This window comes from Nasonia vitripennis, chromosome 2, assembly GCF_009193385.2.
Source record: "Nasonia vitripennis strain AsymCx chromosome 2, Nvit_psr_1.1, whole genome shotgun sequence".
Taxonomy (NCBI): Eukaryota; Metazoa; Arthropoda; class Insecta; order Hymenoptera; family Pteromalidae; genus Nasonia; species Nasonia vitripennis.
Window position 1 is genome coordinate 34,007,027 of NC_045758.1, and position 25,357 is coordinate 34,032,383.

At 44.5% G+C, this 25,357-nt stretch overlaps 1 protein-coding gene across 1 annotated transcript in view; it reads left to right on the top strand.

Moving 5' to 3' along the window:
- The window catches only part of LOC100120017 (midasin), a 93,578-nt gene that overhangs the window by 66,867 nt on the left and 1,354 nt on the right, over positions 1-25,357 (top strand). The window contains exons 13-23 of the mRNA XM_016982618.3: positions 15,619-15,766; positions 15,846-16,069; positions 16,141-16,352; positions 16,445-19,379; positions 19,455-20,225; positions 20,307-21,018; positions 21,092-21,525; positions 21,608-22,131; positions 22,215-23,312; positions 23,391-23,974; positions 24,048-25,292. Coding sequence (XP_016838107.2) covers positions 15,619-15,766; positions 15,846-16,069; positions 16,141-16,352; positions 16,445-19,379; positions 19,455-20,225; positions 20,307-21,018; positions 21,092-21,525; positions 21,608-22,131; positions 22,215-23,312; positions 23,391-23,974; positions 24,048-25,292 — 8,887 coding nt within the window. The remainder of the gene's footprint in view (positions 1-15,618; positions 15,767-15,845; positions 16,070-16,140; positions 16,353-16,444; positions 19,380-19,454; positions 20,226-20,306; positions 21,019-21,091; positions 21,526-21,607; positions 22,132-22,214; positions 23,313-23,390; positions 23,975-24,047; positions 25,293-25,357) is intronic.

Genomic DNA, 25,357 nt, shown 5'->3' on the forward strand with positions numbered 1-25,357 from the left:
GTTAAAATTTTAGTAACGTCGCGCCTTCCCAAAGTTATGTCGTGCGCGTGAAGTAACTCTTTCTCTCCTCTCTTTTATTTTTCTTATACACTTTCTTCTTTATTCCTCTTACACGCTTGCCTTTCTTCCGCCTGCTATTCTCCGGGGCCCTTTCTTTTTCCCTTTCTGCGCGCTCTCCGTCATTATTCTGCCCGCTATTGTTTCTTTTCCAACTTCGTCCAAAGCAATTTGTTTACAAGTTTAAGTAAAAACATCCTTGACTCCAAAACGCGCGTAATCCAATTCCTCATCGCCGCGTTTCCTCGCGCCGTGAACATGCGGTCAGCGTCACGTCAGCTGCGGGCACGTAAACCTCGCCCGATAAACAGACCCACGACGCTCTATATAAATGTACGCGTGACGCTTCGGACTCGGTGAAAGTACCTAACGGCGTGAAACATTCCGCGAATCAAGCTCGTAACTCGTACGATATTTCCTAGCTCCCATCCTTTTTTCTTACTGCTCCTTTCCGGCTATCCGAGAGCCTTGTTTTGCCACGGAGTAGCGAGGGAAACGTGAAATAGAGCTTTCGCTGGAGAGGACTTTGGCCGCGCGCGCGGTTTGTGTTTCCCCGCAACTGCAGCCGCCATAGGATAACGCAGATGCTTTTCTCGCCTCGCACGCGCTCGTTCTCGTTGATTTCTTTCCGGCCTTGTTGGTGTTGCTGGCCTCGTTTTTTTTTTCAAGTTTCACTGGTTCACCTTCGTTTTCTCTCTTAGCGCTAGCCGCGCACACTTTTCTGGCTTTAATTTGCATGTTTTTTCTTGAGAGGTAGCACTGCCGCCACCGCCGTCTCTTTGTGCGTTTCTAGGACGTCTCTTGAATGATTTTGCATATTACGCTCTTCAGTTTGTGAAAACTTTAGCGCTCTCGGGCGCTTGTTTGTCTTGCGGTTTGGCGAAGCTTTCTTCGTTATACTCCTGATGACTCGCTTTGTTAAATGCGTTTATTCGGAAAACTCGGGGTTGTTGCTGTGCTTGATGGCTTCCCTTGTTTCCAGGGAGAAATATATAAGTAGAGGTGGAAATGTGCGCATAAGCAATCGGAAGAAATGTTGTGGTCTTCGCTTAATTAAGGAGTTTCTTCTCTGTACCTCTCTCGCCCTCTTTTGTCGTCCAACTCTCCCATAGATATATAGATTGGTGAATTCTCCCCCATCCAATTTTTTCGTCTTCTGTATAGTTTTGTTCGTCCTGTACTTGGTTTGTATCTTTTTTATCTTTCGTTTTTGCCATACGCTTCTTTCTCGTTCAATTTCTTCTCAAATTATAGTAATGCATACAGCGCACTCTGCACAGGTCGATAACGAGCATTTCTCCCGGCAGTTTATCAGCACCGAGTCGCGTGCTCAGCACGAAGACATCGATCATCATCGACGCTGAACCAGCTGCGCCAACTCTCCTCTAAGTTCCTCACGCGATTACCTCATTTTTGGATAATTTCGTTATACTCGCGTCGAATTCGCTCGCAGTGACAAAAGCTAGTTTCGTCAACGAAATAACAACTCCAGAGCAAAAATTTCCCGCGAAGCTGCAAATGAAAGGCTTTTAGTAAAGTCCCCTGTGAAACTCGATGATGTGCGCGAGCGAGTGAAAATACAGTTTATAAGATACAATCATAGGGAGGCCAGAGTTCAGTTATTTTTTATCCGCAAGCAATATTCTACTCTCACATTAGCGTCAAAGAAAATATCACCGCGAAGGGTGTGCCCCCGAGACTATCGGCGCGCGCTGCGACGTGGGCGGCTAGAATTACATGATTCTGCGGAGGTATCAAGGAGCGAATATACGGGGCTTCGATGAACTGCACAGCAGCCGTTTTTCAAAAGTTTCGCTTGGGTTTTGAGCTTGTCGATAGCCGAGTTCTCCCGTGGGGGCAGTTGTGGTCTTTGAAAACTTCTGGAATATCGTTTAACTGGAGAAATCAAGGCAAGACTGTACAAGTGACAAGTAATCCAATAGTTAGATCGATCGGTTTTCGGAGGCGAAAATTCTGAACTGGGTTCGTGCGCGTTCGAGTTAGTACAACATTCGTATTGACGTAAATCCAATTGCTGATCGATTGAGCTGAATTTGCTTTCCGGTGTATATACGATATATTTACGACTGTTTTCTTTTGTGTTTTCGCGCAATGCAAGCATCGCGATGTGATTTTCAATAGCACCAAGCGACATTCCTTGCGAGAAAGCCGAGATTGTATTCGTACTCCAATTACAGCTACTCAAACAACACGTGAAATACGAAATCGCCACTTCACACTGTCGAGTTGAGTTTGTTATACGCTGAGACTCTCGGCGACACTATCCATAGATATCCAATAGAATCCGATATCTCAGCCATCGGGGTTTATGCTCACAGCATCGAAACAGCAGTGGCTCAGGTGAACTTTCGCTTTTCCCTCGTCGCGCGGTCCGCCCGAGTAGCCTCTAATCGCGCAGATCCTCGTAATTTCTGCGTAATCGAAGGACAGCCGAACGACTGCAGTGGATAATTACAAGAGCAGTTGAACCGGTAATTGGCTCCTCGAAAAGTAGTTAGCCGCGCTGCGTAATTCCCCCGATATCGCGACGATGACTTTAATACACACAGCAGCGGCGGCGCGGCTATGGATCTTGAACGGATTGCGCATATTGGATATATTCGGTGTACGCGCCGAGTCGCTTAATTACGGCGTATTAGTTAGTTGCGGGTGTATCGGGGAAGCGAATTTTAATGGATAAGCTAAGCCGGCAGAGCTTTGTTAGGAGAGGCTGTTAGCGGAATAAATGGCTCGGGTCGTTACACGAGTGATTAGGAAGCTCCGGCGTGTGGGTAAGTCTACTTATTCCGATGTCGAACTCGAGTTCAGAATAAAGCTCTGAATAATAATGTTGACGTTCGAAATAACCGCTTGATATACTTATACAAATTAATAGCCGAACAAGCCGCGAGATATAAACTTGCGAGTTCCGCACAGCCGCGTCGCGCTATCTCACGGCGAAAAGTGCGCAGCGTCTCCAATTGGCTAATAAGCTGCACCATTCCGCTGGTCTATTAAGGCTCCTCTTCCTCTCGATAATGCCGCGGAACTTTGACTGCGCAAGGGCAACGCGCCGCCCGCCAAACTTAATAGCCCGAACTTGCGCGAAACTTGGAAGACCACACCCGAGCGCCCTCGGAATAATTCCTGCACGCGAAAACGTCGAGGATTGCATTGCCGCTGGCGCATTAATTAATTTCACTGCGCCGCGCGTGTTGCGCTCGTTTTTTCAATTCTGAGCAGCGTGTGTTTTTGTTTTGGCCCTCGAGAGGATTTATCGCTACCGGGACGCGCTCTCGGCTTTAAAATGTGCGTTGAACTTATCGCGGAGAGGCTGGAGTTCGCGCGGGTGTATTTAATTACTGTAATTGCATTTCTTTCTTCGGGGCTTAATCTTGTCGGATGAAATGCTGTACGTGGCCGAAGCTCGTGATATGAACGTTAAAGTTTAAATTAAAACTTCTCGAAATTCGAAAATCGGTCAGAGAACACTGAAAATACGATTCCGCGCGATTCTTATCATTCTCCCTTCGAAGCTTCTCTTTCCCCGCTGCAAAAAAGTTCAATACACCAAGCCGCAGCATAAAAAGTTCAACGCTTACGTCATCATAGCTTTTATTACGAGAGTCAATGAAATATAGTGGATCCACGGGGAACCAGTCGAGCTTCACACGTTTTCTCCTTCCCAGCGCTGAAAGTTAGCAGCAGTCTACCGTGTGCGCGAACTTTTAAAGTGTCTCAAAAAAGCTTCATCAAGCCTCGGCCCGCAAGTACAATCAGAGGGCAAAAACAGCAGCGGCTACTGCTAACCCTCGAACTTTAATTACCCGCGCAAGTAACCGCGCGCGCCGGCACTTATAGCCGTGTTTGCCGAGCAAACATTGTTTCACCCCGGCCGTCGGCTGAAGAAGCTCGCACAGCTGGGATGAATTTTTCAGCAGCGGTGCCACCGATGCTTGACAAACTCGGCGGCAGGTAAAATTCATGAGGCTGCACTCAGCTCGATGTGTACTTATACGTCGGAGAGATGCCGCAGCGCGGGAATCGTGCGCTGAAAGTTCGATGGCTTCGCGGCGGTGATCGAGAGCCTCGATTTCTCGGGGATTGAGATTTTAGCGAGATAAGCCTGAAGCTGAGGTAACGATTTTTTTTTTAATTCAATAAGATCTCACGTGACCTCGAGATTTATCGCAGGTACTAATCATTGGGATGGAATTTTAAGGCCAGCTGCGACAGTCGGCGAATTGCTCTTGGAGAATTTTAATACCGCGGAATTCGCCGGCGCAGGAATGTGCCAGCCGACCGCGAAGCAGAAGAGACTCGAGAAAACCATCGTTCGATTACCTATAACAAGTAGCGAGTGAATGCAAGTGCTCCGCGTTCCACATTCCTGAAATTGCTCCGTCGCACGGCAGCAGCCGGAAGATACTATTTTGAATTTTGGATTCGAATCCCCTAAATCCTAGGAATTTATCAAATCTTTTCAATTTCCAACCTTCTGCTCGATCCCATTTTTACCTCCGCTCTTCTTATCAAACCGAGTAAGGGAAGCGCCGCATATAACCCTGAAAACAAATCTTCCCGCCAAAAGCAGCCTCGAAAATCTCGCAAGCGCATTTCCAACTGGGAAAATCCTCGCGCACCTGCTGCTCGGGCGCAATAGCATTAACCGAGTTTGTCGCGTTTACGTATGTAAATATCCTCTGCGAAAGCTCGTCGCTCTTCTGGGAGCTACCGAAGAAGCTCGCGCGCGCAAGAAGGGCCGCTTTGGCGGTGCGGCTCGCATAACGCCGAACTTCCGGCGAACTTTGCGCAGCGGCATACAGAGAGAGAGAGCGAAGGAGGGAAGAAAAAACGCAAAGAGATCTGGTCCGATAGAGAGCGCAGCCGAGAGTACATTCAAATGAAGCCCCAGGGGCTCGTTTACTTCCTTATCGTCTCTGTCGTCCTCTGCGGGGAGCGGACCTGAGGGGGTGGGAGTACGTTGCGACGACGACCTTCGATATACCGTGTCGACGGCTCTGCGAAGCGAAATCCTCGTCGAGATCAGTTTCGATGATTCTAGCGTGAGACTTTTTTGCGCCTGCGACCTCCTTTCGAGATAGAAGTATGTTTTTCGTAAATTTTTAACAAGCCGAGCGATATGGTGAAGTTCAATTAGGCGAAACAATGCAGGGGCTCGTATAAAGTTCCTTTGCTTGCTTGGGGGGGGGGGGGGGGGGGTTAATCTGCCCTGATTTTCAAAAGAGCACACACGGCGAACGGTAATTTTTAAGCGTGTTTTGCGCGAAAGGTCGTATGCGGATCGCGAAATTAGGTCGACATATCAAAAGAAGCGCGAGCAACTTTCCGCGGAAAAACTACGCGCAAACTGTACGGCTTTGACTCGGTGAAAATAAAGTTACATCTGTTAGCGTCCCAGAATTTTCTAATTCGGCATAAAGCGTACACTCACGCTCTCTACCTTCAGCTGGCTCAGATAAGCATAAATAAAGCGACCAGCTCTCAAAACACGCGATAACAATAATAATACCGCTCGAAGAGCGCATTGAAAATCCCCGATTGCTCGTCCTCGGAGCCGAGACCCTTGGGAATAAAAGAATAAGAGCTCTCGCGAAAAAGAGAGAGCCGGGCGAGAATGGAGCCGCAGCGGAATAAATTTGGCGCGAACCGGTGCACTCTTCTGCCGCGGGGGTCGCTCGGGCTCTCTTTTTATACAGCAGCAGTTTTGAAAGGCCATGGCTGAAAAAGGCGCGGAGAAAAGGCTCGAGTGGCCAAAGAGAAAGGCCTTTAATCAGCGAGGAGTGACGGATAATTATTTTTCCGAGCGACGTCGCAGCCGCGCTAATTAACCGATTTTCCACACACCGGAAAAGCTTCTCACCTCTGTATCCTCTCTGAGGGAGATATAGGAAAGTTTGACCGGTATTTGACCGCCGAAAGGCTTGCGGGCGTGTTTGCGTTTGAACGGATAGGACGTGGTTTTATTCGGGTGAAAGAATCATATCGGTGGAAATCTCGTTGGAAAATATAGTTGCTCGAATAATTCGTGGAACGGCGACTCTAAACCGCAATTGTCTCATCACATCGGCATTCGCCGCGCAACAATAGCGCACATACATAGAACCACGCGGACAGAACAAACATCGACGAGCATAATTGGATACGAGCCTGCATTATTCATAAGTTACATTATTTAATCGTGCCATAATAGATTCAGTCGCTCGCTCGCTCCGGGGGTCGCCCGGCGAAATTATTATTAAACGATAGCGTGTCCCAGCTCACGAAGAACCACAACCGCATTAATTAAATCTCGGTCTGTGTTTGGCTCCCGCGTTAAATTCTAGTTTCGCGCACGTACGCACACACACACACACACACACACACACAGACCACGTCGACGTAGGGGTGACGTTCGCTGCTCCGCAGAGTATCCCCGCGGCCTTATTTCGGATAATGCCGGCGACTTCGTCGTCATCCCTCGCTCGGAGTATACAATTGCGTAATTCTCGAGTCCTGTATACGTAAAGGTGGCTGGGGCAGGCCCTCGCTTTTAATGACTCGCGCAGTCCACTCGTCTTCAGCGTTTTCGCAGTGCGCGCACTCGAGCGGCAGAGATTCGCTGCGCTTTCTCGGGTCATTATGCGCGATAAGTTTCCGCGCTTGTACTCGCTCCCTCTGAGCTCTACTCGCTCTGCGTGTGCTGTTTTTTGGGGTTGTGAGTTGAAACTCGATGTCGTTGAATTTTACAAAATTAAGCTAACCCATGAATAACTCACTTGATTTTCACTTCTTCGGTCCTGGAAGCCACTCGCTGCTCGACTAGGACTCGCGAGGCAAATTCAGTTCGCGACGCTGACGAATTATTTTCGTACAATTAAAAACTTTGTCCGTATCAGCGAAACTTTCTCGTGTCCAGTGCGCCGGAAGCGCCGAGAGAGAGATCCCTCGGCTATTTTCTCCTCGAGCTGCGCGCTCGTCTCCGCGCTGCAAAAACGATCCTCTCTCTCGTAAAACACGTGTCCCGCCCGCTACACGGCAACAACAAGACCTCGTTCCGGCGCTTACTTAGCAAAACAAATCGAATTGGCCGCGCGAGTATTTACGCGCCTGGAAGCCTTTCTCGCGCAACGGGAGGAAAAACGGGGGAATTTTAGGGCGTAACTTTCTTGGATTGGAAAGTTCACCGAGCGAGATCCGCAGCCGGAATGGTGTGAGAGCTGGAACCTAATTTCATCGCGCGCCTAATTGTGCACTGCTCTTTTGGAGCAATGCCCGGGCTCTATCCTGTGATAGCTTCTCGATCTGACTTTGCGCTCGTTTCGAGTTATACACCCCATTTTCTCGCTGCACTTTTGTGAATTTATTTCGCTTCGGAGCGCGCGCGCGGGAGAATTAATTAAACGAAAATAAAGAAGCAGCTCTCTCCGGAAACTTGAATTAAACATTCAAACTGTGCGTGTATCTCGCATCCAAGGGGGCAAGTGCAGGACTAGCGCGCTATATCAATTTACGCTGCAGCACAATAATACCAAGTTGTAAAATAACCCGCGACGAGTCTAGCTCTCTGAAAGCCGAGCGACGACGCCTCTAGCTCGGCTCCTCTTTGTGCTCACGCCCGAGGTATACACGCGAGCCGTAAAAAGTTGTCCTTCTAAATACCTGCTCGGAATCCCCCGTAGCTCTCTCGACGAAATCAAATTCTCCGCGCTGCTCCGCTGCATTGAATTCCTTTTCACTCGCTGCAAAAAGCTCTCTGTCTCAGGCGTCTATTGTTTTCAGGTAAGCTCGCCGGCGGTGTTTCTTATTTTTGCGTCTCCTTATACATTCCCGATTCGCCGGGGAATCTCGTTATTCCTCAAACATGTATCCCAGCTGCTCGTTAAACTTTTCTACCTGCCTTCGCCGGTTCATCGTTACTTTTCTTTTATCTTAGCCTCTGAAGCGTGTCTCCCTCTCTCTCTGCTTTTATTTCTTGCCTACGCGAGCGTTTCTTTTTTCGCGCTGCGTATCCATGCTTTACTTTATGCTACTGGCTGAGAAGCCTGCTTACCTGTTGACCAATTAAAACTTTGTTTATTTTGCGTACGAGAGAGAGAGCCGGCCAGGTTTCGAGCGGCGATATTCTTATTTTCTCTTTGTGAATCCGAGTTTCTTTCGAACTCGCATGAAAAAGATTTTTGCCTTTGATCATAACGTCGTTCTCTTTTAAGGTCCTTTTGCAAAACTTTTTCCAAAAAATATAAACTCACAGAGCGCGAGCACGCGTGATACTCGGTAACCTAGACAGTCTAAAATCCCTGCGCTGGCTCAACATTCATACATTTATATGAACGAGTGACCGAGCATAAATGCAAAATCAATCTTCCTCTCGAGCTCTCCTACCTCCATTCTCGAACTTGGCTCAGTACAGCAAGCCGCGCACGTCTGAAGGAGCATCCACTTCAGAGCTCCTTTCTTTCCTCCCACACTTCCACTGTGCACCCCTTTCGTCCTTTTCGCCCGACGAATTCGCTTTTGGGTCTTGCAAATCGCAGAGTCGTCTACTACTGCTCCCTCGAGGACCACTGAGATTCATTCGCTGCGCGCTGATTAACGCCGATACCGATCGCCAGCCGAGAAAGCAATTAAAAAAGCAATCAATTCTTTCCCCAACTCTTTGCTACGGGGGGCGAGTAAGCTTCTATTGTCCGGAATGCGAGTGAACATTTTTTGATTAGGTCATTGTTGTCGATAGGTGTCTTCCAAGAAACGACCCTTTCAAACTTCGAAATTGCCTTTCGTCGCACGAAATGCGCAATTAGCATTTTTACTCGAACAAAGTTGAGCTCATAGCGCGGAAAACTACAAGAGAGCTCAGAATTTTGTATAAATTCACTTGAAAATCTTGTTGGAGCGGCGGAGAAAAAGAAAAATGTCGCTATAGCGCAGTGCGCAGTATAGAGTAGAAAAGGAAGACGAAAGTAAAGCGTCGCGCTCGAGGGGACGTCCAACTTGATGGTCTGCGGAAGCTTTGAAAATCACATGACTTCGCGACTCGCGTCTGACTACTGCAAGCTTCTTCTACTTAGAGTTCGTCTTAGTCTACGATATGACTGTAAACTGTAACTCTAATGGTCAGAGTCTGCATGCGCGCGCCACATCTTCGGAGAGAAAATGCTCGGAAACGTTCCGCCGTTACACAACTACGTAAACAGCTAGCCGAAATGGAATGTTCGAATGGACATTCGTTATTCTGAAATCGAATTCTGAATTCCATTTGTCCCGATGCGAATAGAAAAAAAAGCACGAGAGCGTATAAGTATAAAAACAACAAAGACAATCCTATCGCATCAAAAAGCAGCGGACCGCGGCATGACCAACGGCAAACTATCGTCCGGTAGCGGTTGACCGAAAAAATCGAAATTCAATTTCGCGCGAAATTTCTATCGCCCCCATAAAGCAGCTCTCGGTATACATAAAAAACCTCTCCCCCCGTTTTTCGAATCAGTGCTCCCTTTACGCCGCACAGCCATCAGCGGTAAAAGGATTGTAAAGATAACGCGAAATTGATATACGGGAAGTGCGCGTTCCATCGACACTTTCTTTTTGCGGCGGTGATCAAAAGGAATTCCCGGCGTCCGATAGCCGCACCGATGTGTGTTTTCAAAGGCTCCCTGCAGAATTCCGCAAGGAGCCCACAGCTGCCAAGCCGTCGCCTCCTACTCCGCAGTTCAGCTCTGTTGGCATTGCAAGGCTCTGCAGTGTGGACTCTCTTTCTCTCTGCCTCTTGGCGGCGCTGACATTCTTAGCGAGAAGTTAGTGTATAAGAGGGCAAACGAGGAGGAAGTTAGAAAGTTCCGTGTGCACTACTGTCGATGTGGAATTTCGTGCGCGTGTACAAATACTGTAGTTGCTGAGATAATTTTTACGAAAACCTTAGATTATATATATGTAATTTTTTTTTTCAGAAAGAAAAACATTTCGCGGCCATATTTTCACCTCTCGATCTCCAAAGCTGGCTTTCAGCTATGAGAATAGCGAAAAATCGCGGAATCCATTTCCTTTAAACCTTCAGCCGAGCTGTTCTTACCTTCTTGCTCGTCACGAGCCGGCACCGCCTATTCGAACACCTGCGGAGTGAAAAAGAGAGAGAGGCAGCTTTCCTGCAGCAGCGGCAGATGGACCTCTGCTTCCTTATATTGATTCTCTCTCGCGCGGAGGAAAGTTCGCGATGCCTATTTCCTTATCACATTTACTCGTCAGCGTTACAGGATATAGTATATTCCCATTTTCCGCGTTTAGCATTTCGCGAGCTGCGGCTTAGTCGATCGGCTCGTCATCTTTAAGCTCCGATGCGAGATATCGAGCTGCGCATTTCAGCCTCCCGTGTGGTATATGATGTTTTGCTTTTACCCAAATTGAATCTTCGCAAAAAAAGTGGCACGGCCAATAAGAATGGACAAAATGTTTCGGTGAATAAGTAAGAATAATTCAGTGCACGGAATTCGTCGATTGCCGCTGGCATGTATTTCCGAGAGTTTTTCGACTCTTAGCAGCAACTGCCCAAAGTTCTAGCCTAACTAGTTTTCTATATTGTTCTGTCCTTATCAAGTCTGTGTAGGTTAGATTAACGAAAAAACGTGCCGAGGTATCGAGAACGGCCGATGAGTGACACCCAAAATTCAGTGATTTTCGAGCTTCGGTACGAGGCGATATTTCGGCCCTTAGCAGCAACTGCCCGAAGTTCTGCCCTAACTATTTTTGCGTATTTCTCCGTCTACTTTAAGCCTATAAAGGTTAGATTAACGAGAAAACGTGCAAACATATCGAGAACGGCCGATGAGTGACACCCAGATTTCAGCGATTTTCGAGGTCTGATGTGTGAGGAAGATTAGTTTTCTCTCGCTTAGTGTTAAAAACAGCGGAGAAACACTGACTTCTGTAGCTGAATTTGAAGACTCGAAAGCTGATAGACTTGTCCAGGAAATAAGAGTTGATCGAATTTATAGGGGAAACTTCAAGGACCGTTGATAAGGGTGCCCATCAGCTACTTAAAGCGGAGGAGATCTATCTACTTCTCTATTCTCTCGTGTCGCATGTCGTTCTTTAAAGGTACACTGATCTCGTTTTATTCGCCTTTTGTTTAATACGTCTACATAAAGTTTGTCTGTAAGGGACTCTGGAGCGTAGAGATGGCAAGATTAGTGCTTTTCCAAGCCTGCGGCGAAGGCTTGCTTGATCTGCTTGCTGCTGTTGTTTGCGCAGAGGTGGAGAGCTCGATTTTTTTATTCACTCTGAAAATAAAGCTCAATCGATTTTGTATAAATAGTCGTAACACACAGTGTATCGTATTTTCGCCTTTCAATCGAAGGTTCGCTTTGTTCGTCCTTATACGATTTTTTTGTAATCTTGTTATTTCTCACTTGATGGTGTTCCGCCAAAGCTCATATGAAATTATAATGCACGATTCATGGAATATTCTGAAAGACGTATATTTTCGTTCCATTATACCTGGGAGACTTGGTGTACTTAGCATACCGCAGTCTCAGAGTGCAGCGCACAAAAGATTCATATTCATCGGAGTCATCGCAGTTTCAGTCATTGTAAAGACTTCAGAAAAAAAGCAGGCCCATATAGACGCGAGACAAAGCAAACATAGCTGGAAAACTCAAACGTCACCGGTTACCTAAGTAAACGCGCCTCGCGGGGGAATCGATTTTCCGCTCGCGATTCCCACAGCAATTGAATTGGCCGCCAGAGTCTGATTGTTCCTTGTCTTCCTCCTCCCCCGATTTTTTCCCTTCCAACCGCTCTCCATCTTCCGCAGCGTCGAATTAGACACAGCATTTGCCTGTGTGCGACTGTGCATGTGTCCTGCGCGATGGGAAAAACGCTCACGCCCCCGGATTTATTTGCCGCGTCTCCCCTGCCTCTTCTCTCATTCAAAGACCGAACCGCGGACGTGTCCGGAATGTCCGAGGAAAGAGTTGCGTGTATAGCTCGACTCCCTCGAGCCTTTATACGGCCGATTTCTGTATAAAACTCGGTCGTGTCTCCGAGATGTGGGCCATCCACTGTCATTGGTTGTTATACGGCGCTTTTCCGGTCGATCTTGATCGCGCGATGATGATTTTCTGCCTTTGCTACGTAGGCGCGGAGACTGTCCTGCTTTTGTGCTGCTGTGTCGTCACGTGGAGTTTCCTCACAATATTCTTGGGCGGAATTCGGGAAAATCGTGAGGTGACTTTATGCTAAGCGAGAAAACATTTCTCGGCCGGGATGGTTGCGGAATTTTTAAGTGCTTCTGAAAGCATTCTCCTACAGCTGGGTAGGGGAATTCGACAGTCTCTTGAAGCCTTTTATAGATTTTAATGTTGGTAGTATATCTAAAACTTGAATGACTTTAAAAAATTTGGAAAGTGTTTTACTTACCGTTTTTATCACAATCGACCACTCTAAAAACTATTTTCACCAGACCATTACCCTGCCATTCATTTGAAAATAACTTGGGCGCTTTTTCTGAATAAAATTTTTGACTTGGTCGCATACTTTGTACACACGTGGTATACATACTACGATGTCACCGTGGCTACGAGTTCTTTGTGAACGCGTTTGAAAAGTCTGCACTTTATGAGGGCACATTTTTCCGATCGCTGCCAAACGTGTTGACTGTTTCATTCTGATGCGGAAATACGGGCTTTTAAAACTCTTTTTTAGCGAAGTATTTTCGTTCAACTCAATCTCCAAAAAAAGTCGCACCTGATAAAAAAAATCTATAATCGAACGAATTACGTCGATGAATAACGCATCGTCGTTCTTTAAAATACGATTAATCAAAGCAAAAAAGGCATGTACTCATTGAAGAGAGACTAGAAAAAAAAATCCGTCAAGGTGCTACGTCGTCGGGCGCATCCCTCATGTATCGTTTTTCACCCTCGTGCAAGCAATACACGATCGATTTCCCATTCACGCAAGTCATCGTCGCTGCTTTTTGCGAGGTGAAAGCGCGAGCGCGCGTAAATTTTCGAAGGGTGGAAAAACTTTTAGTAGGCCACGAAAATTTGTCGGAGGTCCGATAGCGCACGCCGGTGGGACGTGCCTTTGATGCCGAAGCAAAATCCTTCCTCGATTCGGGCATACCTTACACGTAGATCGAATATTATCGAATTTATGTAATTTTTATTCACGATCGTGCGCTGTCGAGTCGTTTTTCTTTGACGTTGTACTCGAGCGCTTGAAAGTTTGTCCATGAAGATTTGTAAAATGATTAGGGGAATTTGATCTACTTATGCTCGTTAGGATTGTTATTTTTGAAATAGCGCAGGACGTGATTATGACTTATCGGAGTTTGCGAGAGACTCGATACGATTTCGTACTGGAATTCATTACGAGTTGGAGTTTTTTTGAAAATGCTCTCAGAGCTTTCTACTTTTCTTCGAGTGCTGCAGAGTTTCTAGGGCATTAACCATCGGATTTTATTCGAATAGGGCTTATTTCGTGCGCTGTGCCGAGAGTCTGTTTCAATACAAAAAATAATTTAATTTCTTTTTAATAGCGTTAACGTTTCGCTCTTCCGCGTAATACAGATCTTCGACTATAATTGCAAGTAACTTTTCGCTTGAAATCGGATAACGGAACGGCAACTTTCAAAATCACGATTTTTCATGTCCATCCACCTCGAAAGCTCGCGAATAACGCGAATGGCAGAAAGCGATTCGCGTTAAAATAAAAATTTCCGCATGCGATGATTTCCTTTCTCTTCTTCTCCTCTAACCGCTCATTCACTCGAGACTTCGACCAAATCAATCACTCGCGCGCAGTTTCAGCGTCGGCGCCGTCGACGGCCCTCGCCCGGATAATCCCGCGGCGGATTTCCGCGGAATATGAAATTCTCGTGGGAGAGCCGAGCCGTGAATAAGTCGTGTGATCCTTGCGGATACGTGACATAAAGGGCCGGGCAACGGCTTGATGACGCCGCAAGCTCAAAGCTCTGTCTCGCACACACACACACACACACCCACTTCAAGCTCCTACGCGGATGCGCGAGGAGGAGCTATCCGGGCCGCGTGCGGGGCTAAATTAAAATTTCAATGCTCCAAAGGAACGCAGCCGCCGAGGCTTTTCACGAGATACTTACTTGCGTGGAGAATGAAGAGTTTTATAGATCGTCCGATTTCTTTGTTAGCTCATCGGATGACGCGAGAACGGGCTGCATAAATGTTTGGCGAAGGCGTTACGCGGTGATCTAACGAAATTCCTGGAGCCGCTACGGCGAATTTTTCGAGCTGTTTCAAAAAGTTCCATTTGCGAGAGAGGATTTTCAAACGGAAATTTGAACCCAAGCCTGCACTCTTTGATGCGACAATTTTCGTTTGGCGAGGTCTTTTCGAGGCCACTTTTCGCGTGCGGGTGACGTCATGCTCGGCGCTTTAACTATGGTAAACAGATTTTTTCTGTACAAGAGCAAAGGCTACGCGAAGTAAAAAGGCTCGCCCCACGTGTCGTGCGGTTTTTTCTGATTCAGGCCATTTTTGCTCTTACCCGAAAGTAGTTTCCTCGCATAAAGCTGCTGCGACGCTAAAAAGCGAGACTTCTGGAATGGCACGGTTCGCTACGGTAAAATATGATTGCCTCGGCGCCGGCGTCTTGACAAATCTTCCCGAAAATTCGTTTGAAGAGATATCCACACGCGACTCGCTCTGCTGCAAGGAGGCAAGCATGCTGAACTTCGACGGATCGATGAAAAAAGTTTCGCGCTACTCTTAGTTGTCTTATACCTGCAGCGACCCCCTCGACGTATCGGCAGTAATTTCAGCGGCAGAGCGGATGTTAACTCCGGGGCTGATCTATGATTGAGCGCTGAGGCGCCTCTGCTGGCCAATAAATTATTCGGTTCACGAGCGCAGCCACAACTTCGGGATCAGCAAGACTACACACAGATGACGCGCGTCGGATGTTTTGCCAGCTATACGTACACGGACAGTGACGTATTGTGCGCCGACGTGTCTTGTCTCTCTCCACTCCTTTGGCGCGATTAAAGCGCGATGTGCACTTGCGCGGCTTTAGGTTCGGTGTATTTACACGCGCTGTACTGATAAGGATGCGACGAGAGCGATACGAAAATCGAAATGGACGAAATGGACTACTCGTTGCGTTGCCTGGTTTTAATGCAGGCGCGACAGTTAGCGAGCTTTCGGGGGACTGACGAGCAGAGAGCTGATCGATTGGACTAATAGGCGATAAGTTGATTGAGGGATTTCTTATGCGAGGGATATTTCTTTGGGAAATGCCGATGCGTTATTTTCATTTCTGCTGTCGCCAATACAGGGTCGATCGCGTTTTAACGTGTACTACTTTTGCTAATGCCCGAAACGATCCTCTACATACATTTCGTCAAGTCGTAGACGGATGCACATTACGTATTTACCTCGTCAATATTTCACCCTCAATTATCCTCGCTTACAAGGACCTTCTTCGGTACCCCAAAAATTCAATCTACAAAAAATTCAAGTTATTAAAGATCATTATCAATGTCACTGCTTCTTTGCTAAATCGTTCTTTTTTTCTCGTATTTTGCAGACCGACTACAATCGACACCTGGAGCAACTAGTCGAGAAAACGGAAAACTTGTTGACGCACAGTCTGAAGACTAAAGTGAGCAAGGAAAATATTTCCCAGATAGAGAAGTACCAAGCGCTAATTGAAAGAGTCCGCGAACTTTCGCACGGTAAATTCCTTTTCTCGAGTTATCAAGGGTATACAGGTACTATTCGACGTTGAAAAAACATTGACTCTGGCTTTTTCAGATGATTGCGAGTCCGTTACCATGGCTCTCGCCACGAGCCTGTTTCTTCAAAAAATTGACGAACTGCTGAAGCTTCTGAACGAGATGAAGAGTCTTGAGAATTCAGTGCTGTCGGAAATAGCGCAGATCGAAGGAAATCTGAGCAAACTCAAAGAGTTCGTCGAGCAAGACAAGTGCTTGAACGCCGGTGGGAAATTCGAATGGGTCGACAGTATCCTCGTGAAGGTAAATCAAATAGTTTCTTTAAAAATAAATCTCTACTAGATCTAATACTAATGGAAGCGTTATTATTCAAGTGTTTGCAAGAAGGAACGTGGCTGCTCATAGATCAAGTGAATCTGTGCAGTCCTGCAGTATTGGACAGGCTGAATGGGCTGTTAGAACCCAACGGCGTTCTTAGTATCGGCGAGCGCGGCGTCGATAGCGAGGGAAACGTCGTGACCATCAAGCCTCATGAAAATTTCAGACTCTTTTTAACGATGGACCCGAGATACGGCGAGATATCCAGGTACTTTGAGCGTTTATATGCTCTCGTAAAATAAAAACACTACACTTTATTACTTTAGCGTTGTACAAATTGCGCATCCATTTTTTTTCCAGGGCTATGAGGAACAGAGGCGTGGAAATCTATATGCTCAATTACAACGAGAATCCAGAAACCGGCAAACTCGACTATAGGTCTCTGCTCTACAACAGCGGCTTGACGAAAAGAAACCATCAAGAGGCCCTCATGGCGATCCACACAGAGGTCTCCGAAGACCCGTCCAACGTCGACAACCTGAACGTCATTCAGCTGCTCCACAGCGCCTTCCTCGTGGTACAGCAGCTCGCCCGCGGTTTTCCAGTATTAGAAGCTTTCAAAAGCTCCTGCACCGACGTCTACCTCAAAGCTCGTTCCGTCTTCCATCAAGAGACGAGAATGCGTTTGGCGTCGATCATCGGGGACAACATTCAGAAATTCGGTATCAACGAGAGCGACGACTACGTCTTGGATCTGAATGCGGCCACGTGCACCCTGAAAAACTTGCAGGACAACTCCAAACTAACGCTCCTAAGACAGGAAGGACTCCTTCTGGACTGGTGCGTTCAAGGCTACTGTGTGGGCTGGTCGGCCAAGAACGAAAGTGCCAAGTTCTCGCTCAAGACGGACTTCATCAACGAGTTCTTCGCGGCGGTCGCCGATCAGAATCACATTATCAGCGTCGAAGTACTGGACATTTTACCGTACATCCTGCTGAACTTCTACGAGCACTCGTCGGTCAGCGACGTAGATTTCCGGGAAATGTGGGCAGCGAACATTTTCCAGAAGAACTCCAACCTGGAGTTCTTGGAGAAGAAAAACTCGACGTTGGCCCAGGAAATCTTGGCCTTTGACTTTGAAGATTGCGATTTAAAGCTGCCTTGGGACGGCAAACACTTTGCGAACGCCAATAACCTGGCGCTACTTCTATACTATGAAACTCTAGTCGTGGACGACAACATGGATAGAGGATGGAAAGTCGAAGGCAGGCAAAATACGATCAGTCTTTCTCAGTTTTCAGAGGCACATCGCCAGGGTAAGATGACTGGATCAAATTTGAAGAACCAAATCCTCATAACCAAGTATGTGTCATTTTTACTTCAAGTAAAAAAATTCATTGACAACATACTCAGGTACAACAAAAAGGTAATAGACAACTCGAAATACGTCGCGCTTCGTCAAAACTTGAAATACTTTAACAGATTTTGCGATCTGGGCAAAATGATATTGTTGAATAAGGCAGAAAGTTCTCAAAACTTACTCAAGCAAATCGATGAAGTAGGTCTGTTACTGAAAGTACACTACAAGTGGTTGAAAAAGTTCATCAGGTTCCTCGAAGACAATTACGAAGGTCATAAACTAAACACAGACTATAAGAAGGAAAGTGATCTTGTGAAATCTTTAATGAACGAAATCGACAACAGCTTGATGTCCGTTTACGATCCGTTTAGGAAAATTTGCAAAATTTACAAAAAGCACATTAACTCGCCTCTGCCATGTTCCTCGGATATCGTATTAAAAACGTGCTCATCGCTACAGGAAATTACGGACTCATTCTCCACCTCAAGGAATAAGTATATCAAAGCAAACAGTTTATCGAATGAGCCGAAATTCATCACATTGCAGACTGATGAAGCATTGAAAATTCGATCAGAGTTGATAAATTTGTGGCACAACATCTATGCCAATGAAGTACTCGACGAGAACGTGTCTGAAATTTTACAAAAAATGACTGATTTCTGTGCAACCTACTTGAACATCACAGAGACACCTAAAGAATCAGAAATGCGCACTCCGTCACCTAAAGATATTGTAAAGATGACGACGAAGATTCAACTTTGGCCTATTCATGAGTATATGTTTACGCTGTTTGTGGAATCCTTCCGCAGAAAACTTTGCGAAAAATTAACTGAAGAGGGAGATAACGTTTCTTTACCATCCACTTATCTATCTTCTCACCATTCGAGCTTACCCAATATACCTGCTGAATTACTTGCTATATTGAATACTATTTGTACTAAACAAGACGACCCTCAGGAGAGAAACCGCTTATTATTTGCATTGTCCATCTGGTTCTCTAAGTTCACCGAAAATTCTTACGCTATCAAACATTTCAAACAAGTATCGCACTGGAAAAGCGTAAGTTCAGATCAAAAGGATGACTCCGCTTATCTTCCTGAAATATCAGATAGAGAAAATCTAACCAGTGGACCTGTACTCGTGAGCTTAGTCTCTGAACTAATTCTGAATATGTCGCAGTCGACGAATCCTGAAAAATCTGCTATCGTGACTGGAGCTAATCTTGGTAGTTATAGTGCGCGTCTTGAGCAACTAAAAACTCTCAACGATACTCTGTGGAAAAACAGCGTAGCTTTGAACTCCTTGCAATTCAATCATACTTCCAACGATTTGATAACTTTACGCTGCTTGCTGAAGGAATTCTTAGCATGTTGTGATAGAGTGGAGGCTGATTCGTCCCTCAAGCAATCAATCGAAAGCGAGAAGCTACTTCCCAGCGTTAAATCAACAGTGAGCAAGGAATATTTGCAGCCCTTAGAAGATTTACGCAGTATTTCGGAAACCTTGACTACGGAAACATCTAGTCTGAATAGAGGCAAAGCTTGGACTCTCCTAGGATACCTTCAAGCTTTCGTATTCGGCAATATGAGTTACATCGACCCGGTGTACAAAGTAGCTATCAAGCTGCGTTACGTTGAGGAAGATGTCAACGACTGTGAAAACACTCTTTATGTTGCCAAGTTGTACTCTAGAATTTTAGGACTATTGGACAACCATATTGCTCATCCACGATTCCATGCTATAGAGGCAAACCTTGAACAGTTAAAGGAGGAAAAGGATTCTTTGCAGAAATTGAAGGCTGTGAGACCAGCTAACGCAGAATTTATCACCTTATCGAAAGAATTCACCAATTTCCGAACAGCTCTTGGTTCCTACGCTATAGTTGACAAACACGTACAGAAACTGATTGAAACTACCACCAACTTAAAGAACGAGGTTTGTTGAATCGATAAATTACTTTTTTTAATAATCCATATGAATATTATGTTTACATTAACTTTTTCTTTCAAGGTGAATGAAAGCAATATACAAAGCGCTCGTTCCACCAAAAGAGAAGCTGAGATCTGGCTAGAGTCGATGCGAAGATTTATGGACCAGATAGAATCCAGATTCCTATCCGGCTACCCCGACATTGTCTATCCCATTCTCGCTGGTCTCGCTCAGATGCGTCACGGTATTCGAATCCTCATCGACGAAAGTAGTCGCCTAGTAGCCGTCGCAGAATCCAAATTCGACTCTGAAAAATTAGGATCCTTCATACGCGATTTAGTCCGTTTCCCAACTGTCGGTCCAAAACAAGAAAATCTTTTGAGCTTGGTTGAGTTATGTACCTCACACGAGAGCAGAGAATTGCTAAGCGTTAATATGAAAACAGAAAATACTTTCGTGACGCTGCAAGAGCAATTTAGGTTAACCATAGCGGGTCTTTATGAATTCTATAACTACATTGTAATAAAAGGCAACTTGACAAAAGACCTGTGGGTGCAGCTGAACAACCTTCTGCAGCAAATTGTCTTGATCTGGCGCCAGCAGCAGACAGAAATGGAGAAACGCGAAGCCGAAAAGGACAGTTTGTACAAGAATCGTGTTAAGGTTAAGGGAGAAAGTTTGACCGAAGAAGAGCAGATAGCTCAGGAACTCAAGAGCTTGTTCCCTACTCATAGAGAAGATGATTTTGCTGATGTCGATAGCAGTCTTGTTCCAACTTTGGAGAAGAAGGTCACGGTGGAAAGTAAAGTGGAAGATTTTGGAGCTTTGATCACTGAGAACGATATCAAAGAAGTACGTACTTATTTATTTTGACGATTTGGTAGTATCTATTATAACGTTTCATAATGACAAAATTCTATTTTAATTTTCTAGGTTCAGAACATTCATTCAAGTATCATTAAATCTTTCACGTCTTCCGAATGGCTTCTTAAAAATGCTAACGAATCTCGTCCAGACTTTATAGAGCCTTTACTTCAGCGGTACAACACCTTTGGCCTATTATTAGACAGAGTGGCGCCAGCACTCAACCATAAACTAACCAGCGAATTGTACACAAGTTTGAACGTTCTTACCCAGTTAGTAGCTCGACTCGGTCAAGGCGAAACTCTCAATCCCGAGAGCTGTATTAAGACAGCCAAAAAGAGCAGTAAGTTGTACGATTACTACAGAGACAGCAATGTCGAAGAAGTGAAGCAGTGCGTACCTCTGTTGGAGAGAATCTCGAATAAAATAATCGAGCTTTTGAACGAATGGCCAGAGCATCCGACATTAGTCTCCATTAGAATCATATTGCATAGAATCTACTCTTTTCCTGTAACTTCGGCAGTATCGAGATTCTTGACAGGTTTAGAAATGTTACTGGTCAAGATGCACGAGTGGGAAGAAAATGCTCACAGTGGAGTGAGTTTGACGGAATTCATTTTGTCACTGACACAGCAGATTATATCTTGGCGTAAGCTGGAATTAACTTGCTGGAAGGATTGTCTGATAACTGCTCAGTTAAGATTGCGGTCGCAGACGTCCAAGTGGTGGTTCTTCCTGTACGATCTATTCGAGAGTTATGTTTCAAAGAATCCTTCGTCAGGTATAGTAATGTTCTGTGACTTGGTTTATTTTTCCCATTTCTTGATTTTGTAATAATGATTCTTTAATTACAGAAAAATCTAAAGAAGATGCTATAACAACTAAGAAGTTAATAGAATCTTTAGAGATCTTTATGAGGGAGTCTTCTTTTGCGCAATTCGAAGCTAGATTAGAGCTTCTTCTAACCTTCCATTGTCATACTTATTATCTGAATCCAAGTGTTGAACGCGACAATGCACTGGCAATCTCCTGGAATATTTACAACTATTACAGTCAATTCTTACCCGATATCAACAACAGAATAAGCGCGATTAAAGCACCAATCGAGAAGAAACTTAAAGACTTTGTAAAAATCGCGCGATGGAATGACATAAGCTATTGGTCAGTTAAGGAGACAGTAGAAAAAACTCATCGAACTTTGCACAAGCACATCAAGGAATATGAAACCGGTTTAAAGGACGTTGTAACGCCCTTCTTGGTTGTCAAGCCAACTTATAAGAGCGAGGCAGTAAGTTATTTTTCAAAGAGTAAAAATTTCGAAAAAAAAATATATATATACATTATAAAAATAATCATTTATTTATTATTAGGGTATCTGGGATAAACCAAAGGCTGATCACGACAGTAGTGTTGATCCCAACGACTATTTAGCTCCAACACCTAAACTCATTATCACCGATGTTACCATCAAAAGTGATCTGATCTCAAGGGTTGATAGTCACTATCTATCGCGCGCAAAGAAACTCTGCAAAGAGGCTATTTTGACATCAATGTATCCAGGACTAAGAATGAGCCTTGAAGAATTCATCGAAGAGTTTATGAGCCATAGTGCGCGTCTTCGAGCTCTCGAAATAGACAGAACGCAACTTCAGCCCAAGCAGAAGTCCCAGGCAAAGAACATCTTGCAACAAAAGCGTATGGCCTTAGCCGATTATTTCAAAACGCTACAAGGTTTTGGAGTTTCTCATAGAATCGGTGTGCTGGCTTGGAAGAACCGATTGGATGAGGTATTGGACTTTACTATACCACCCATAGAGCTGAGAACATCGTTCAATTCAGCTGGCTCTGGTATAATTGAGAAAAAAACTTTGGAGCAATGGGAGGGCTGCGAAAGGTATTCATAAATTTTGTCTAATCATCAATATTTCTCAAATACATTTTTTTTAGATTGAAATAAACCCCGTGAAATTTTTTTAGATATTATTACAATTCGCTAATCAAGTTGAATGCTCTTGACCAAGCACTTTTGTCAAATAAAACGGATCTTGGACCTCAGAATATGGAATGGTGCAAGGGTTTCTCTGCCCATTTAATGCTTTTGGCTAATAAGCAAAAGAAGGTCCTTGCTTCAGTCTTGAAGTATTTCGTAAGAGTACGTTCTCAAGTCTTAAATCTCGCTAAGATCAACATCGACGATTTAGCAATAACCAAACAAAAAGATCTGTGGCATAGTGCTACTAATTTAAGAGAACTACTGATCACTTCACGGACTATCCTAGAACAATTCTTGGTTTATCTACAGGCTTGTCCCACTGAGTCTCAAATTGAAGGTGACGATTACTCGTACAATCTAGATACCAATGATCTACCTATCGTTAACTGCAAGAGAGGTGATGAATTGTGGGAGAAGACAAACACTTACGTAAAAGAGTGCCTCACTGGCATCGCAGATCTTTCAAAGAAGTTTAATATTACATTCTCTGAACTTGATATTATTAACGAAGAGGACCGTACAGATGATGTGCAGGCTTCTATTATGACATCTAAACATTTTGCATTTTTAAAAGATAGTTTTGGTTCTTTGAAAAATATTAGAGAAAAAATAAACCAATTTGCGGCTATATTCGATGCAGTAGAAGACGGAAAACATCCGCTACTAGAAAATATAACTTTCCTCGAAAGAAATATGGCAAATCAACTCGATCAGTTTGAAAAAATAAATACTTACGTTAATGAGCAATCAGAATCAGAAAGTCCGTCAGAGAAGGAAGTTTTGGATAAATGTGAAAGTGATTTCGAAAAATTAGTGAGTTCAATTCTTCTCGTTATTCAAAATAAGTACAAAGATAATCTAGCCCCTGCGATTGAAAAAGACGATAAAAATGAATCTGAACGCGAAAAAGAACAAGAAGATACAGAGGATGAATATGAAAAGAACAAATTAAGAGAAAAATTAGTCGAATCAATTGAAAAAGATATAGCAACTTTAAAGTTGAAAGAAATTTATGAAATTCTGAACGGTTTATTGAGAATTATACTAAATGGAGATTCAAAAGTTATTCAAAGTGGTTGCAGGTAAGAAATTTAGAAGGTTACTAATTGATATCTCTATTAAATATATTAATATTTTTCATGTATAAATTTAATTTTTAGGCTTCTACAGAAGTGTCTACCTCTGCTCCAGCAATATCTTCTTCTTGCTCAATTTTACTTAAACGAACAAGTCGCATCTCTACGGATCACTTGCAAGATTTTGCATATGCAGCTGAACGTTTTCTTAGATCTTGCTACCAACGGTTTCTGCGTCCCGAAAGACTTGGATCTTGAAGAAGGCGACGAAGGTTCTGAAGAGAAAAGCGGTAAAGGAGGTATGGGACTTGGTGATGGCGAAGGAGAGAAGGATGTGTCAGAACAAATTGAGACAGAAGATCAACTCGAGGACGCAAAACCGGCAGGCCAGGAGAAAGAAAAACCTGAAGATAAAGAATGCCCCGAGGAAGATAATGGAATTGAAATGTCGGAAGATTTTGAGGGCCAGTTACAGGATGTAGAGCCAAAAGAAGATGAAGATGGAAACAAGGACGAGGAAGATGATGAGGATATTGATAAACAAATGGGCGACACTGCCGACGGATCTGATAAATTAGATGAGCAAATTTGGGGAGACGATGAAGACGAACCTGAGTCTGAAGAAACAGAGAAGAAAGATGATGAAATTGGTGATGGAGAAAAAACAGGTAAAGCAAGTTAATTTTTATTCAAAATGTGATCTTGAAATGAAATTGTATGCAATGAAATTTTATTTTTAAGGTGAAAAAGAATTTGGTGCCAAAGATGAACGTACAACTGAAGATTCGGACGAGAAAGGTAATGATGATCAAGACGAAGAAAGAAAAGAAGAACAGAAGGAAATCAATGAAATGGAAGAACCAGAATACGATGAAGATCAAGTTAATCCTTATCACGGCAAACATCAACCTGAACCAGAGCCAGAACCACTTGACCTTCCAGAAGAGATGAATATGGACGATGAAGATGATGCGAAAGATGAAGAGCCAAATAACGAAGAGAATCCCTTCGATATTGACAAAATGAAAGAGGCTATGCCTCCTCCAGAAGCTGAGGAAATGGAAACCGCTGAGGAAGAAGTACAAGAAGACAAGGACACCAAAAATCAAGATTCGAGTGATGAAGAGGATGCAAATGATCCCGAAAAACCCGCTGACAAAGCTGAGCAAGAGGATGGTGCAAATGAAGACGAAAATGAGGAGGAAAGTGCTCAAAAAGCGCCGGACGCTGGTAAGGAGAATCCAGAGGAAGAAGAAACAAAATCCGAAGAAAAGGAGCAAGAACCAGAAGAAAAAGCCTTACCAAGCACCGACGAAACATCCAAGGAGATGGATGCCGCAGAGCAAGCTGATCAGCAAGAAGGTGGTTCGCGCGATCAAGTAGCTAACCAAGCTGAGAATGAGCCGGATCAAAAAGAGGAATCTAGCGCTGAAAATTGGCAGGATGAGAAAAAAGATAAGGGTACAGGTCAGTCTCAAGCAGAGCAGCACGATTCTGGACACTCAGGTTCGTCAGCCGAGAAGACGCAGCCAACTACAAATCAAGAAAACGAAGCACAACAAAACGAAAAGAGAAAGAATCCTGGAAAAAGCGACGAAGATCATACTTTGGCTGAAAAAATAGAGCCTGACAAGAAAAAGCTGCGTACTATGATACATTCCAAAGACAAGGCACCTGAGGATGATAACAACGAAGAAGGTGCAGAACAAGAGGAAGAAGGCGATCCAGATATATGTCAGCACGTGAAGGAAAAAGAGAAATTCGATCACTATGCTGTAGACGCAGCTACTGAGGAACAATCGAAAGAGCAAGCATCAAATATGGAACAGGAGAAGGAACCACCTAAAGACGAAGAAGAAGCAATGGATGTCGATATGCACGAAGATGAAGAAGTCGAAATGGAAGAAGAACCTGCCTCGAAACAAAACTCTGAGAAAGTATCTACTGATGATAAATCCAAGGATAAGAAAGATTCGAAGGAGAAAGGTAATATACATGTTTATTTCACTATTTAATAACTGCAAGCGTAGTTTATAAATATTAAGCATACA